At 45.2% G+C, this 18206-nt stretch overlaps 1 protein-coding gene across 1 annotated transcript; it reads right to left on the reverse strand.

The window, feature by feature from the left end:
* Positions 1 to 9236: 9236 nt before the first annotated feature.
* Positions 9237 to 10522, reverse strand: LOC119269107. The gene is made up of 3 exons (XM_037550897.1): positions 10168 to 10522; positions 9914 to 10019; positions 9237 to 9781 (listed from the first exon to the last, which is right to left on the reverse strand). The coding sequence occupies exons 1-3, from the start codon at positions 10314 to 10316 to the stop codon at positions 9422 to 9424; spliced, it is 615 nt and encodes a 204-aa protein (XP_037406794.1). The 5' UTR covers positions 10317 to 10522; the 3' UTR covers positions 9237 to 9421.
* Between the last annotated feature and the right edge of the window lie 7684 nt (positions 10523 to 18206).

Below are 18206 nucleotides of genomic sequence, written 5' to 3' on the forward strand. Positions count from 1 at the left end.
GGGTCCGCACGCTTAAGGTTACGATGACAGTTATATTATGAGTTTATGCATTTTGATGTACCGAAGGTTGTTCGGAGTCCCGGATGTGATCACGGACATGACGAGGAGTCTCGAAATGGTCGAGACGTAAAGATTGATATATTGGAAGCCTATATTTGGATATCGGAAGTGTTCCGGGTGAAATCGGGATTTTACCGGAATACCGAGAGGGTTACCGGAACCCCCCGGGAGCTATTTGGGCCATAGTGGGCCTTAGTGGAAAAGAGAAGGGGCTGCCCTAGATGGGCTGCGCGCCACCCCCTTCCCCTAGTCCTATTAGGACTAGGAGAGGTGGCCGGCCCCCTCCTCCTCTTTTCCCCTCCGAGGAATCCTAGTTGGACTAGGATTGGAGGGGGAATCCTACTCCCAGAGGGAGTAGGACTCTCCTGCGCCTCCCCCCCTTGGCCGGCCAGCCTCCCCTCCTCTCCTCCTTTATATACGGAGGCAGGGGCACCTCTAAACACACAAGTTGACACAAGTTGATCCACGTGATCGATTCCTTAGCCGTGTGCGGTGCCCCCTGCCACCATATTCCTCGATAATACTGTAGCGGAGTTTAGGCGAAGCCCTGCTGCTGTAGTTCATCAAGATCATCACCACGCCGTCGTGCTGACAAAACTCTTCCCCGACACTTTGCTGGATCGGAGTCCGGGGATCGTCATCGAGCTGAACGTGTGCTCGAACTCGGAGGTGCCGTAGTTTCGGTGCTTGATCGGTTGGATCGTGAAGACGTACGACTACTTCCTCTACGTCGTGTCATCGCTTCCGCAGTCGGTCTGCGTTGGGTACGTAGACAACACTCTCCTCTCGTTGCTATGCATCACATGATCCTGTGTGCGCGTAGGAATTTTTTTGAAATTACTACGAAACCCAACAAAGGTCTTGGCTACCGATGGTGTTCATGCCTCCGACGCGTGCTTCTACTGGAGCATTGCAGGCGCCCTTCAGTACCTGATGCTGACACGACCCGACATCACCTATGCCATGCAGCAAGTCTTCTTACACATGCATGCGTTGCACCAACTCCACTTGGCAATGGCCTAGCGTATCTCGCGTTACATTGATGGAACTCTCGATTGCGGGCTCACAATGGCCGCCTCTCCACCGTCGGATCTCATCGTCTGCACGGACGCAGATTGGGCCCGTTGCCCGACACACGTTGCTCCACTTGAGGTATTTCCTCTTCCTCGGTGGCACACTGATCTCTTGGTCATCCAAGAGACAACCGATGGTCTCGCGTGTTGGTTAACATAGCATGCAGTTTCAAAAAACTTCCTACGCTCACGCAAAATCTATCTAGGATATGCATAGCAACGAGAGGGGGAGAGTGTGTCCACGTACCCTCATAGACCGAAAGCGGAAGCGTTTGACAACGCGGTTGATGTAGTTGAACTTCTTATCGTTTCGACTGATGAAGCACTGAACGTACGACGCCTCCGAGTTCTGCACACGTTCAGCTCGATGACGTCCCTCGAACTCTTGATCCAGCAAAGTGTCGAGGGAGAGTTCCGTCAGCACGATGGTGTGGTGATGGTGATGGTGAAGTGACCCCCGCAGGGCTTCGCCTAAGAACTATGAAGATATGACCGGAGGCGTAAACTATGGAGGGAGGCACCGCACACAGCTAACAGATGTTGTTGTGTGTTCTAGCGGTGCCCCCCCCATATATATATAGGTTGGATGAGAGGAGAGGCAGCCAAGGGGGCTCACCAAGTAGGCGGAATCCTACTTGGGCGCCTCCTAATTCGGCCTCCCCCCTTACCATATCTTCCGGAGGAAGGAGGGAAGGAAGGGGGAGGCCGAATCCCTTCCCTTCCTTCCCCTCATCTCCTCTTTCCTTCCCCTCCTAATTTGGCCTACATGGGGCGCACCAGCCCCTTAGGGACTGGTCTGTCCCCTTTCTTGGCCCATTAGGCCCATGTAGTTGTCGGGGGATGCCCGGAACCCCTTCCGGTGACCCGATATGTACCCGGTACCCCCAGAACACTTCCGGTGTCCAAATATCATCATCCTGTATATGAATCTTTACCTCTCGACCATTTTGAGACTCCTCGTCATGTCTGTGATCTCACCCAGGACTCCGAACAACATTCAGTCACCAAATCACATAACTCATATAATACAAAATCATCATCGAACGTTAAGCGTGTGGACCCTACGGGTTCGAGAACTATGTAGACATCACCGAGACAGCTCTCTGGTCAATAACCAACAGCAGAACTTGGATGCTCATATTGGTTCCTACATATTCTACGAAGATCTTTATTGGTCGTACCGTAATGACAATATACGTTATTCCCTTTGTCATTGGTATGTTACTTGCCCGAGATTCGATCGTTGGTATCTTCATACCTAGTTCAATCTCGTTACCGGCAAGTCTCTTTACTCATTCCGTAATACATCATCCCGCAACTAACTCATTAGTCACATTGCTTGCAAGGCTTATTATGATGTGCATTACCGAGAGGCCCAGAGATACCTCTCCGATACTCGGAGTGACAAATCCTAATCTTGATATATGCCAACCCAACAAACACCTTCGGAGATACCTGTAGAGCATTTTTATAATCACCCAGTTATGTTGTGACGTTTGATAACACACAAGGCATTCCTCCAGTATCCGGGAGTTGCATAATCTCATGGTCAAAGGAATATGTATATGACATGAAGAAAGCAATAACAATAAAACTGAACGATCAATATGCTAAGCTAACGGATGGGTCATGTCCATCACATCATTCTCCTAATGATATGATCCCGTTCATCAAATGACAACACATATCTATGGTTAGGAAACTTAACCATCTTTGATTACTAGTCTAGTAGAGACTTACTAGGGACACGGTGTTTTGTCTATGTATCCACACATGTATCAAGTTTCCGGTTAATACTCCCTCGATTCCAAAATAGATGACCCAACTCTGTACTAACTTTGTACGGAGGGAGTACAATTCTAGCCTGAATAATAAACATTTATCATGATATAAGGAAATATAAGTAACAACTTTATTATTGCCTCTAGGGCATATTTCCTTCATCGCTATCGAGCGTGGATGCTGAATACCGCGCTGTGGCCAAAGCCATGGTGGGGTGTTGCTGGGTTTTGGATACGACAACTTCTTCATGAGCTGCCCTCCAACGTTGCCAAGGCCACGATTGTCTACTGTGATAACGTCCTTGCTGTCTACCGCGCGTAGAAACCGGTTCATCATCGATGCACCAAACATATCGAGCTTGATATTCACTTTGTTCGCAAGATGGTTGCTCTCGGCCAAGTGCGCGTTTTGCATGTTCCCATGAAGCAGCAGTTCACCGACATCATTACTAAAGGGCTGCCCTTCGCCATGTTTGATGATTTCCGCTCCAGTCTTTGCATCTCCGCCGGCGTCGCTGCGATTGCAGGGGGTTCTTGTACATCAACTGCCACATGATATTCTCCTTCCCGTTGCACTCAGTAACTACCTAGGCTGTTAATTAGTTAGCGCCATGATCGCATGTGCTGTTTTAGTGGGAGTTAGCTTCGGGGTTAGATGAGTAGTGGCCGCAGAGAGTGCATTTTCTACCATGCACGGCATATACTGTGCATTGATCAGCCGCTTAATTATTTCAGGATCATAAAAAAATCACAATGTACTAACCTGCTGTACGTCTTACTTTTCTCCATCTTTCTGCCACATGGTCAATTTGTGTGTGTGTCAGCCTTTTTAAATAGTGTTCTTTTGTTTGGTTGCCTCTACCTTTTGCAGCTCTATCCCAAAAATATATTTTCTCTTTCTATTTAAAGATTTGGATGCTTGATATCTTCTGAAATAAAAGTTTGTGTTATATTCTATTTGGACAAATGTGTCTACTAATGAGATATTTTAAACAAAATTTATACAAAACTGATCTATAAAAAACTCGATGAAACTTGGTACATACAGTTGTATTTTACAGTTTCGTAAGGTCTCTCCATGTTTCATATTTGAATTTTAAAATTTGTGAAAATATATTCAAGAGCGATCTTATTTCAATGTTCTCTTCACAAGGAACATAAATTTGCAAATGTATCATAAATCAAACTTACGGTTCAAAAGATAAAATAAATTTTAATTTTAGAATCATATGAAAAAACCCTGAGTGAGTGTAGTACTGCTTGTTTCTACTTTGTGAGTGAGAGAAGAGATATTACAGATAATAACTACGGGGAAAAGTTCTCAGGAGAAATAGTGATTGATTGATATGACATAAATTAATAGAACAAGGGGTCATAAATTGAGGTTAACTAAGCAACACAAAGACTAGATGCATGCACGGATCCGAATCTTAAAGACAACCGGTGGCTGATACATGCATGGTATATATCGTGCATGGTAGAATGTCTTTTCTCTAGTGGCCGCACCCTTGTGTGCTGCATGTTGTATAAGTGTAACACTTATGACTGAATACAAACTGTATATTGAATCTCTCTCGTTTCACATGCGTACAACATGCATCGCACCTGCTAGCTAGAACGGGAATGCACAATCAAAATCAGCGTTTGACCATGTGAGTCACGCATGACAACTCAATTTGTATATATATATATATAGCTCGGTTTTGGACACTTTTTTCATATGAGACTTTTTAATAAAAAGCCATTAGCTGAAAAACTAATTAATTTTATAATAATAAAAACCTAGAACCTAGAACCCTAAACCTACCCTACGACTGACATCCCTTGAACCTAGAACCCTACTAAACCTACCCTAGAACCTACACCCTAACCCTAGAACCTAGGACATCAACTACACCCACCTTCTCACCATACATCGCCTCTGCTGCACTGGCTCACACGTACACGTAGTTACAGATAATAACAACGGGGAAAAGTTCTCAGGAGAAATAGTGATTGATTGATATGAGATAAATTAATAGAACAAGGGGTCATAAATTGAGGTTAACTAAGCAACACAAAGACTAGATGCATGCACGGATCCGAATCTTAAAGACAACCGGTGGCTGATACATGCATGGTATATATCGTGCATGGTAGAATGTCTTTTCTCTAGTGGCCGCACCCTTGTGTGCTGCATGTTGTATAAGTGTAACACTTATGACTGAATACAAACTGTATATTGAATCTCTCTCGTTTCACATGCGTACAACATGCATCGCACCTGCTAGCTAGAACGGGAATGCACAATCAAAATCAGCGTTTGACCATGTGAGTCACGCATGACAACTCAATTTGTATATATATATATATATAGCTCGGTTTTGGACACTTTTTTCATATGAGACTTTTTAATAAAAAGCCATTAGCTGAAAAACTAATTAATTTTATAATAATAAAAACCTAGAACCTAGAACCCTAAACCTACCCTACGACTGACATCCCTTGAACCTAGAACCCTACTAAACCTACCCTAGAACCTACACCCTAACCCTAGAACCTAGGACATCAACTACACCCACCTTCTCACCATACATCGCCTCTGCTGCACTGGCTCACACGTACACGTAGTTACAGATAATAACTACGGGGAAAAGTTCTCAGGAGAAATAGTGATTGATTGATATGACATAAATTAATAGAACAAGGGGTCATAAATTGAGGTTAACTAAGCAACACAAAGACTAGATGCATGCACGGATCCGAATCTTAAAGACAACCGGTGGCTGATACATGCATGGTATATATCGTGCATGGTAGAATGTCTTTTCTCTAGTGGCCGCACCCTTGTGTGCTGCATGTTGTATAAGTGTAACACTTATGACTGAATACAAACTGTATATTGAATCTCTCTCGTTTCACATGCGTACAACATGCATCGCACCTGCTAGCTAGAACGGGAATGCACAATCAAAATCAGCGTTTGACCATGTGAGTCACGCATGACAACTCAATTTGTATATATATATATATATAGCTCGGTTTTGGACACTTTTTTCATATGAGACTTTTTAATAAAAAGCCATTAGCTGAAAAACTAATTAATTTTATAATAATAAAAACCTAGAACCTAGAACCCTAAACCTACCCTACGACTGACATCCCTTGAACCTAGAACCCTACTAAACCTACCCTAGAACCTACACCCTAACCCTAGAACCTAGGACATCAACTACACCCACCTTCTCACCATACATCGCCTCTGCTGCACTGGCTCACACGTACATGTGGGCAAGTCCAGCAGCTCGCACGCACAGGCGGGAAGCAGCAGCAGTATCGGCGATGGTAGCTCACTAGGGTCAGGTGCCCGTATGAACGTGGGCCCAGCGAATAATCCGCAGTCGTCATCGTCTTCTTCATCTTCCAGCTTCAGCTTCTTCTTCGTCCAGACACGGCCGAGCTCGTGAGCCCCCTCAACGGCGGAGGAGCCGGAGCTCTTGGATGCATCCCACCGGTCATCCTCCGGGGATCCGCTGCCGAGGTGGCGCGAGAATCCCCACAGCGTCCTCTTCTCCGTCGCCGGCCGGGGAAGCACCCCGGAGCAGCCGTGGCTGAGCTCATGAGAATCTCAAACACAACTTGTTAGCGAGAGTGCTTAAAACTTAATTGGAATTGCTTGGCCAGGGGGGCCAATGGCGTTGATTGCGCCACGCTATTTATTTTGGTAATTCTATCTGAAAACTGGCGGTATGGGACTAAACATAGCGGGGTTCAGGTCCAACAGTTATCATTAATTTTATACAGTCGGAAACTAAACTATTAGCAGTTAAACTGATGTTCGTGTGGTCATGACGGCGATATAATTATCAGTATATACGTAGCGCGGCTCGCGGGTTCAAATCCTCGTATTGCCATCTTTATTTCTGTATTTTTTACGTTTTACTTTTCGCTTTGATAGAGCAGCCAACGAAATGAAAGGACCATGTTCAAATGTTTTTTTTTTGAGGGGTTGTTCTAATATTTTTCTTATTAATTGGAGTCTAACTTTTTTTTTTGCGAAAAGTTGGAGTCTAACTTGACTGACGTATGTATGCATGGACGCAATCATGTCATTGTGGCGTGAGTACATTTGCATGCATGGGGGTGTTCACGTACAGCTGAGTGTTCATGATGAGCGACTGCTGGTTTCACATCTCTCTCTCTCTCTCTCTCTCTCTCTCTCCCAAGTGCCAAGAGCTTTTCTTCATTTGGTCCATGGTGGACGTGGGGATGAGATGCATGAGTCCTAGCCCCATGGCGGGAGAAGTGCATATCGGGTGCTCTCACCCCTCACAGGGGTCCATATGCTCCATCTTTCAAAAACAAATTTAAACGTTTCTAGAATTTTTGTTTATTTGTAAATGTCACTACAGGAAAATCATAAGTTGCATAGTAGCTCGCTGTAACCCGAGTGTCATTTCACGGGTACTCGACTCGGCTTATATACGTGTACGCCGAGTACCAAACCCTACTCAACACTCTTTTTAAGAATTCGTCCGATTAACAAGTTAACTTACCGATTAATCCCTACTCATAGGGTCACTGAGTAGTCGATAAACTAGTAAATCTTTCAATTAGTGGATTAACTTGCCAATTAGCCTATTAATCCGTTACTCGTCAGCCAATCGAGCAGCTACCAGTAAACGATTTCCTCAATAATGCTCAACACAAATGTTGACCTCGGCGTAGACGACACTAAGCCGAGAATCGGGAAAAGGACCTCTGCTTCCAACAAAACACTCGGCATAGCGTGTAGAAAACACTCGTCTTAGAGTTCCCTCTCAGCAAAGTTTTTCCCACATGGCCATCACGGCAGTGATTGACGACTACATTTTTTTAGAAAAGGAGGATGACCCCCGGCCTCTGCATCTGGGCGATGCATACAGCCACAATTGACGCCACGATTGACGACTACGTGACGGGGTGCCCTATATGCCGCGTGTTTTACAATATGCTCGACGTGTATGGAAAATAAGTGAAGTGCCCAAAATAGGACACTCGGCTTTCACTTTGCATCTTTTTGCTCACCTATTTCTTAATGCAAAAATGACTTTTATATGTCCTTCGTTGCATAATTTTTTATTTATTGCTTTCTATTTATTTTCTCTGTCTTTCTCACCCATTCTCTCGTGCCAGTTTTCATCACCCTCTCAATGCCATCAATTTCCCGTCCACTCTATAATCCGCTACTTTAAAGTTGTGGTATTCCCTTGTACTCTTCACACCCCTAGTGTACACCCATATTAGGATCACATGAAAAAGGAGAAGTGTGGTTCCCAACCTTACTCGTGTGATTTGATGCATCCCCTGTTTGGGGTTTGCCTTGAAACATCTACCCCCCTAGCTTTCTCCAAATGGGAGGGGCTGCAAGAGAGAGACACAGTGAAATTCCATGTGTAAGTTAGCCAGATCAAGTCCCGTCTAGCTAGCCGCCGCCTCCCAAAAAAGGTAGGGTTTCTCTGCCTCCCGCTGGCGCCGGCGCCGGTCCACCCCGTCTTTGGCGGCCTTAGGGCCATGGGGGCGGAGTGGATCCTGGCCCTCGCCGGTGGGAGGTCTTCGTTCTTAGATCTTTTTTCGAGTTTTGTTAGGGTTTGCGTACCGCTCATGAAGGTGAGATGGCGGCGGCTTCCTGAAGATGGAATAAAGGTCTTCCTGCTCAGTCCCTGTTCCGTTGATGCGTCTAGCATCGTCGGTGGGCGTGTGGAGGTGTGTCTCCGACGGACCTGTCTTTGGTGGATTGCTCGGATCTGTTCGTCGTTCGTCTATGTTCTGGTATCCTCAGGTTGGATCCTTCTAATCTACACTCTTCATCGACGACGGTTGTTGTTCTGGTGCGTTGCTTCTATGGGACCTTAGCACGACGACTTCCCAACTGCCTACTACAACAAGGTTTGCCGGGCTCCGGCGAGGGAGGGGCGATGACAACGGCGCGCCTTCGGCTCGCTTCAATGCTTGTAGTAGACGCTAGGTGGTCTACGGATCTGGATGTAATTTTTACTATTTCTAGTGTTCGTTATACTATCATTATTGAAGATGAATAGATTTGAAGTTTTTTCGAAAAAAACCATGTGTAAGTTGTGGGGTATTCCATGTGAAAGTTGTGGAGTCAGTTTTTGATCACACCTGAAATTTGTTAATGTACTGTATGTGTTAAAATTTTGAACATGCTAGATAATCGAGTGTACTTGAACCCACGATATTTTCTCCACTGAAGAGATGGCAGGAGAATTGACGAGAGCAACAAGTGCATGGCGAGCTCAAAACCAGAGGAGTGACGAGATTTGGACAAACTAGGACAACAGCGTGATACAATATGTTGGATATATTGCATTTTTTAGCAGGGTGCCCCACGCACATGACACCCGCATGCACGGGACCCACACATCCTAATATCCCATCCGCGACACGAATGAACCACTCCATCCGCGATGCGCACGCCACCATTTCGGCAAAGTTAGCTATCCACACACACATGCTACATCTTCCATCTCACGCGCACGAGACGTGTGCCGCCTCCTCGCCGCCCACACGCTGCATCGCCTTGTTGGCTGACGGCACGCACTGTGCCGCCGTGGTTGTCGCCGTCGTCTGCAGGGGAGGAGCTTGTACCGCCAGCGGCTTCTGCTGTTGCTTGACGGCGACGACCCTCTTGCAGGCGGCCATGGTGAAGGTATGGTCGGCAAGCGGGACGACCGGGAGGTTGTCGCAGTTGCAGATCTCGATCATGAAGCCGTCAGGGTCGTGGAAGAAGATCTGGTCCACGTAGATGCCGCCCTCCTCCACGCACCGCTGGATGTACGGGATGCCCAGCTCCTTGAGCCGCCGCTCCACCGCCATCATGCTCTCGCACTGCAAAGACATGCATACACACACGCACCGCAAATCATTCATCTCGGGAAGCGTACAACATAAGTTCATTCTTGTCTCGTCATCGAGCAATCAGTGTTTTTGAAAATATTCAATTGGAGTAGTAGTACGTACCTGGAACGAGATGTGGTTATCCTTGGGGTTGATCTCCGTCTTCCCGGGCAAACTCTGGGGCTCTTCACATTGCAACAGGTGGATGCCGATCCCATAGTTAAATAACCTTCATTCGCAGCAAAAATCATCAACCACTTCTCTCTTGATAAATATACTAGTACTATTGATGTGGTTTTCTAGCTATTAAATTTCATGCATCAACCAGTTGTAAATTGCTTAATCCCAAAGATGATGATTCAATTCTGTTTAATTACCATGCGCCGTTGAAGTCGAAAGATCCGGGGCGGCGGATGGGGATGAAGCCCAGGACATTCATGTAGAAGCGTAGCGACTCCTCCACCGAACTGCAAACGATGCTGATGTGGTTCAGCGATGCCAATGGCAGCACGCCGCCGCTCGCCATTGCCGCTGTCGTGCGTGCTTACCGCGCGTCCTCACCTACCAGGCTATCACTGAACTATTGCCTCAAAGCCGATGGTCGTTGCTGGGACGATCTATCATCTATGCCCATGAAATTGCAAGCGGCGAATCTAGGTGCAATGGGCACATCGTCCAGCATGCACCTGCGCGCATGCGTGAGAACGTGAGATGGTGGTCTCTTCCAAAATGTTGGAGCTGTGCCGATGAATATATATACCCTGTTGCTATTATATATGTGGGGAGGCCGGAGAGGACAAGAGAGGGTCATAATTAGGATGGCTGGGGCAAGAACAAAAACGAGGAGTCCCAGTTCTTCCGAAATGTAACACGAGCGACATGTTTTATATGTAAAAAAAACTATATTTATCCTAACCATATTTAGTCATAAGTACGCCTGTAATTCTTCCCAATTGATGCCGGACAACTGGATTAACTAGCTTCAAGGACGGTGTAAGACCGCTCGTAATAGGGAGTATCATATATTAGGGACATACTATGTATGATATACCATCTCTGTAATGCATAATATTATAGATTAGTGAAAATGCTTGCATCTAAACCATCGTGTCAGCTAGTGCTTATGTTAGCCGTTGGATGGTGAGGTCGACGAATCCTATGTCGCCGCCGCGGTGGTCCGCGACTTTCGCCGCGGTGTTCCTTGATGGCACATCAGACTGGCGTCCATGCTCCCTGTTCCTTGGCCGTCCATGCTCCCTGTTCCTTGGCCGTCCATCCACCTTCTTATTCCCGCAGGACGACGACTGAAAGATCGAGGAGGGCCATCATTTGCGCGATGGGGAGAGGATTACGACCGGCAATGAGATGGTGCTCATCAAATATGTTGTGTGTGTCCGTCTCTATGTCTTCCCAAATCAGCGATGGCTGACCCTAGGTCCCCGGGCTCTTTCACCGGTGGTGACCTTCCCATGGACCGGATCGCGGTTCGAGGCCCTCATCATTGATAATGTGGCCAACCCGAGGACGCGTATGTGGAAGTCCAGTAAGTGAATGATGTTCTCGTAGAAGCGGATCATGGCGGTGGCACCTCACCCGGGATGCACGAGATGAGGATGGTGTATGATGGTCTACTATAAAGGCTAGGAAGAGGAAGGCGGGAGAGGAACCAGTGCATCAGTTTTCGAACGATGATGGTTTCTCACTGCCGGCCTCTCGCTTCTGGGATCAGAATCGTTCACCGTCGCCGGCAGCTGCGTCAAGTCGGGTACATGATGCTTCTATTTTGAGAGTTTTTACGGTACCCTATACCGCTGACGGTGAAGGAAGCGGTATATTAAAATCTAACCACTCATTTTCTAAGGGTAGGATAGACATAGATTTGTTGGCATGGGAACCGATAATGGCGACCGGAAATTTATTTGTTGTCCCATGACTCCTCAACGGTTTCCTTCGGCATCCTGTTCCTGTAGCCGGAGACTCGATGGTGACGTCCCCTGAGCCGGCCATCCTCGACCACGACCTCCGCCTCTAGCTCGTCTCCTTCATCGCGCACCCGAGGACCACCGCCGGCATTAGCGTGCTCCCTTGCCGTCTCCTCTACGTCCCCGGCCATCTTGTGGCTTCTACCGAGCCCGTAGTGAGCCGTTGCTCATCCCCGCCTCCTTTCACATCGTATTCATCCACCATAGCATCGTCTCACTCAAGTCGGCGCTCTTTCCGCCATGGATGAGTCCCTGGAGCTCGTCCCGCATGTACACACCTACCCACGCGTGCGCCCGTTTGCACTCCATGCCCGCAGGAACAGCCGCAGCGCACGCGCCACAGCCCCGCAGTGTTCCCGCCTCCCGCACGCGAGCAGGCCCGTAGCCTCGCGTCGCCTCGCCGCCGTCGGTGGTCAGCGCATGCCGCGATAGCCAGACGCCATGGTCTCGCCTGCCCAGCACGGCCAACCGCCGTCGCGGAAGAGCAGCGTGCGCCGGGAGATATCGGATGTCCAGAAGGCATCACCTCAGTTTCGAGGTGCTCCACCTTGCCGGCCCAGCCATCCTTGCCATGGCGGTCCAGCCCCGGAGGCGAGAAGGCGGGCCTGAAGGCGTCGACGCGGCCGAGGCGCCGAGCAGGGGTGAGGCGGCGCACACTGTCGGATGGCAAGTCGACGGAGTAGACGAGTGCAAAGCTCCGACCTGGGGCGCCTCCAGGGATGGGGGAGAGCAGCGGGGCATCTATGGATACGAAGATGAGGAAAGACCAGTCGCAGCCTCGCGATGGAGCAGCGGTGTAGGCGTGGCGGGTCCTCATCTAGCGCCTAGCGGCGGGAGGAAAAGGAGGAGGGTGGAGTTACGGGAAAGAGCAGCGGGGTGTTGATGGCGAGGAAGATGGCCTAGGTCGACAACTTCCTGATTCGCCAAAGATGGCCAGGCTCAAGCCGGCGGCGGCTGGAACTCACGTGGGCGGGCAGGCGGAGTGTGCTGAATTTTCTTACTTCCCAAAATGCCCTCAGGACTTGTATACTGGAGGAAGGAAGTTAAGCAGTGCAACCTATACCGCTGGCGATTCTATCGCCAAATTGGAGCAGCATAGATAGGTGGCCACCATTGGATTTAACAAATGGATGGCCAATATTTATCCCCGGGTACCATAAAAGAGCTCTCTATTTTGGCTAATGAGATGACTTGTTCTTGTATGTCTTAGTTGGGTCACTCCGTCGTTAGGGACACTACCACCGCTGTTGTCGAGACTGAGGTTGAAAAAATTGCTCGTTCCAAACTCCACTAAGATGGGACTTTTTTTAAATAGAGTTTGAGTTACAGGAGCCCACAAACCACAAAACGAGATTATATTGACAAAAGGCCTAATTTCTTGACAATGCGTTGACCTAAAGCTTCATTTCATCGATGGACATGGTACGGTCTTGTACAATGCAAGACACTTAGGGGGGAGGGCCTAGAGAAATAAATCAATCTTTCTTTAAGCACCAGTAGGGACGTAGCCAGGCCCCGAGCTACGTATGACATGGCCTTGGGAGTGGAGTGAAAGTCCTTCGTTGACTGTAGCTGCAGTATGCGACTGTAGCTACAGTAACTACTATAGCGCCAAGGGTGGCCTGGGGCGTGGCCAGATCTTGCCTACGGCATTGAGCACCGGTGCTTATTCGTAGAGGGTAGCCGCTTAATTAGGCGTCTCTCCTGTAGAAATAGGCACTGGTGCTTCAGAAAAAAAAACCCGGTTTATTTTTCTAAGCAGCTTCCTAGGCACTAGCACCGTACAAGGCCTAAGCAAGGTCATAGGAGGGACACTCTTATTTCGGGAGACCTATCATTTCTCTCGTTCCAAATTGACCAATACACGAGCATGGTGAGAGCTTTCCTATTGGCAACATCAGCCCAGAGCGGTTGGTCCACCGACTCGCAACACTTTGTTCCAAAAGCCACGTTGATGTGTCCATGCTCACGAGCTAGAGCTTGTCAATGACCAACTACCAGAGACGGAGAGTGTACCGACATTTGAAGAAGGGATGGGAGCCAGATTCTTACACCCTCTTGCAAAGCAAACAAATATCACAATTGATGGAGATGGGAGTTTGTTCCTCTTGGCGATGTGCCTTCCTAGTCCACTTCTTGTCTTGAGATTTTGCAGATGGTGGCAATTTTTGAGTTAAAAGTCAAACCTCATGATGTTGTAATTGCTATCAGTGTATGGAAATCCAAATCTGATAAAAGCCCAAGATATAATTCGCTAAAACCAATCTGGGTACACATCACCGGTGTTTCACCGTCACTTTGCCATTTTCTTGGTTTATGGGCAGTGGGATCTGTCATCGGCTCAACTCAATACATTGACTTGATCTTCTTGCGTTGTCGTCGCATTGTGCATATCCAGGTGGCTAAGCTAAAGTTAAACATGTTAGAAACATTGATTATGCTGAGATTACATTAGTCTCTGCTTATACCAAATGATGGTCCTGACCATGGGGCTAATCGTGATGATGAGATGTATAAATAAAAAACCTGCAGGTACTGAGGTCAGTGGCAGTACCTGAGATTCAGTCTGAGGGCATCGTATAATTTGTTGCCACTTTGAGAGGTCCCTCATAGTCAGCATGCACTGAAGGAGCCATACAGCTGGACATCATCTGGTAAAGTGAGATGCTGCCGTCGGAGGAGCCATACAGCTGAACATCATTTGGTAAAGCGACACCATCTACACTGCTGCTACTACCGTGTTGGAGGCCTAGGAATTTCCTATTCGCCGCATTAAGCGACAGAATGTCGTTGCTTCACACAGGGGCATCGCTTTAATGGGCCGACTCAATCATGGTATATAGTTTACTGGTTTTAGAAACTTTGGTCCAAATTTGGTTTATGTTTCTAACATTTCTTTTACCAGTTTTTTTCTTTTTCTGAAATAAATGATGGGAAATTTTATTTTCAATTTTTTAAAATATATTTGGAATTCAAAATAATTTAGAAATTTAAAAAACTGACCTATTTTCAAATTTTGTTCAAAAATTGGAAAAAGAACCTTGTTTCTGAAAATTATTTAGCAAATTATAAATAGTGTTTGTGCTTTCCAAAGAATGTTCATATTTTTAAAAAAAATTCACAAATTAAAAGAATGTTCACGTTTTTGGAGAATGGTCGAGAATTTTAAAAACTGTTTGCGCTTTTCAAAGAATGTTCCCATTTAAAAAAATTGTTCACATTCCAAAAATATTCATGGTATTATAAAATGTTTGGAAATTTAAAACATATTTGCCTTTCCCGAATTTTTTTGGGAATTTATGAATAGTTCCATTTAAAAAAATCTTAAATTAAAAATATGAATACATTTTTGAAAAGTTTTGGGAATTAAAAATAATCTTTTTCAAAAAAACCTTTTCAATTTTTTTCTCAAATTCATAAAATGTTTCAAAATTGGAAAAAGTGGTGCGTTATGCAAAAAATTGTGCCAAATTTAAAAACATTTTCAAAATGTATTCATAAATTCAAAAAAATATTCTCTACAATACAAACAAAATCTTGTTACCACAACTGCTGCAGGAGGAATCGGTCGCTACAGTACTAAAATCGGCCGCTACTGAGAAAACTATGGCATTGTTGTAGCAAAATCCAGAAAAAGGGGTCACTATTTGACGAGTGGTACTGCTGCACAGGCTCTCTGTGGCGAGTGGGCCGGCCCCGGACGAGCGCCCTATGTGTTGCTCGGTGTTCTGCTGCAGCTAGCGGGACATAGGGGCTCTCGTCAGCCGAGGCGCAGCCCGTGGCGACTATTCTCACTTATAGTGTTCTTTAGTGTAATTCTTGCTTACAATGAGATATTATACGAGAAGGTTCCGCGCACGCTCGCTTCTTATGTTTCTTCTTCTTCATCCCTCTTTTTGTTTTGTTTTGTTTTATTTCTTACGGTTTTCTCTATCTTTTCACCGATTTTTTCAGTTTATTGTTTTACTTTGACATCGGTGTTCTTTCTTTCTTTCACAGTTTGTACTGGATTTTTTTCTTGGTTTTTTTGTGTTTTTCAAAGTTTTCTTTGGTTTTTTCGTTTCTTCATTCATTTTTCCTTGTTTCTTTCTTGGTTTCTTTGTTTTTTTCGTGGTTTTTCATGTCTCTATTTTTTTTCAATGTTTTTCTTTCATTTCATAGTTTTTTTGGATTTCTTGTTTTTATTTCTTGGTTTTATTCTTTATTTTGGATTTCTTCACCAATTTTCATTATCTCACTATTTATAGTAACATTTAACAATTTTCATAAATATCAGGAACATATTTATATAGTTTTTTAATACTTCAAATATATGATTAGCATTTTTGAAAAAGTATATCTTTCGACGTCTATTTTTTTCATACGCATTGTACATTGGTATATATTTAATACATTTTTAATACATGTTTAATATTTTCAAATACATGATAACATTTTTTGAATATATGACCAATATTTTTCAAATATATGGTGAAATTCTTTTTAATGTTGATAAACAATTTTTCAAACACAATGTAAACATTTTTTTATACATGTTTAAAAAATTTAAATACATGACCACTATTTTTTTCACACACATTGTATGTTTTTGTATACATTTTTCGTAAACATGAAAAATATGTTTTTATACACATTTAACATTTTTTTAAATGCTTGATTAACATTTTTCAACATTTGATTAACAACTTTTAAATGCTTGAATAATTTGTCTGTATTTTTTTTGTATACATGAGAAACATTTTTTCTATAAATATTTAACATTTAATGATTGATTACATTTTTTCCAAATAAATTATTTTTGTAATATCAGTATTTAAAATATTTGGAAGTACAAACAAAAGTAAAAAAAGAAAAGCGAAAAACTTGACCAAAAAAAAGGTTTTGGCATGTGGCCTCTCTCGCGTTGGGCCTGCCGCATGTGTCCACCTCGTCGCCCCACGCCTCACGTAGAAAGGCGTCCCACTCGTTGCCGGATCCATCGGCTCTACCACTACTGGTGCGGGACATGGTGGATGGAGAGAGGGAGGAGAAGGGATAGAGAGCAGAGCGAGAGTGAAGTGGAGTTAGATTTGCTTCGGGTGGGGATTTTGGTGAGGAGAGACTGGGGTTGGGGAGGGTCAGCATGGGCGGGGCTGACGTGGAGGGCGCTCTAGATTTAGGTTGGATATAAGGGGTGTTAGATAGCCCAGGCATTCGGGGCCGGGTTTTTTCGACTAATTAGCGACCGGTCCGTCCGTCGGGGCGTTTAATGTCAGTTTATACCAAGAGCATCTTCAATAGATGATGCAAAATACACCATCAAATTATGCTTTGAGTAAAATTTACATAATAAAAAATGGATTTTTACATCACCAAAAGCCTCCAACTCCAAAAAATGGTGTAAAATTTACAACACCGTGGAGGCGGTCATGGTGACGTGCACGTAGCGGTGTTAGTGGCCGTGGGGTCTGAGTAGCGTGCATGGGGTCTGACGGCAGCAGGCTGGTAACGGGCACGGCCCGGAAAGGTTTCACGCGATAGTTGGGGTTGTGCGTGTTTTACTCAAGTTTTGCGAGAGCGGCCGTGATACAAATTTGCATCACTTGGTGTCCTATTTTACATCATGGGCAAATCTTAAGATTTTTTTTGCATCTACATCATTTGTTGGAGCAATGTTTTCTCGTGAAGTGTCCATAACTGATAGAGAAAAGTCGTTGATTTTTTACTATCTGTATGTGGAAAGCCCTTTTTTTCTTGTATTTACTAGGAATTTTGATGAATTTTCTTTTCCATAGTAGAGATAGTCGCACGTGCCTTGGTGATGTAAAAATAATACATCATCTTACTGCCAAGACATGAGCTAGATGATGTACTGAGGGCACTCGCAAATTCCTTTCGCATTCGTCCGCAGAACGGGGGACCAGTTTACGGACACAGATGCGGAAGGCCATCCAATGCTATCCTATATATGTCCGTCAGTAGAGGGCAATTTAAAATTCAAATTTAGTCCATTCCACACAACGCGCCAGATCACAGCCAGATCACATCAACGCCGGATCGCATGCCCGATAACAATCAAAAAGATGCAAGTATGCTTAGTTTTTACATGACATAATTCAAAAGAACATCAGTCCGGCAGTCCACGCAATTTTCTGCCTTGTTGGACCGATGAGTCCAATTTATGTGATAGTTTTATCACGTATTTTGTGCCTACATAGTATGCTTTGTGGAATTTTACTACGCTCGTACACTTTCTTTTTGTTGATAATCCCTCAGGTAACGTCTTTTGCATCAATTATCATTTAATGGAGAAAATCCTCAGAAATGTTAGTGAAATTATTTATTTAAAGTGATAATCACCTTCCGTAAAAGAATCAAGCAAGAAGGCCAAAGAAAGGGGCGTCGTCGCGCTTCTAGAGAAAAAGACGGCGTTTCATACGACCACAAGTGCCCGT

This window comes from Triticum dicoccoides, chromosome 1A (genome assembly GCF_002162155.2).
Source record: "Triticum dicoccoides isolate Atlit2015 ecotype Zavitan chromosome 1A, WEW_v2.0, whole genome shotgun sequence".
Lineage (NCBI taxonomy): Eukaryota > Viridiplantae > Streptophyta > Magnoliopsida > Poales > Poaceae > Triticum > Triticum dicoccoides.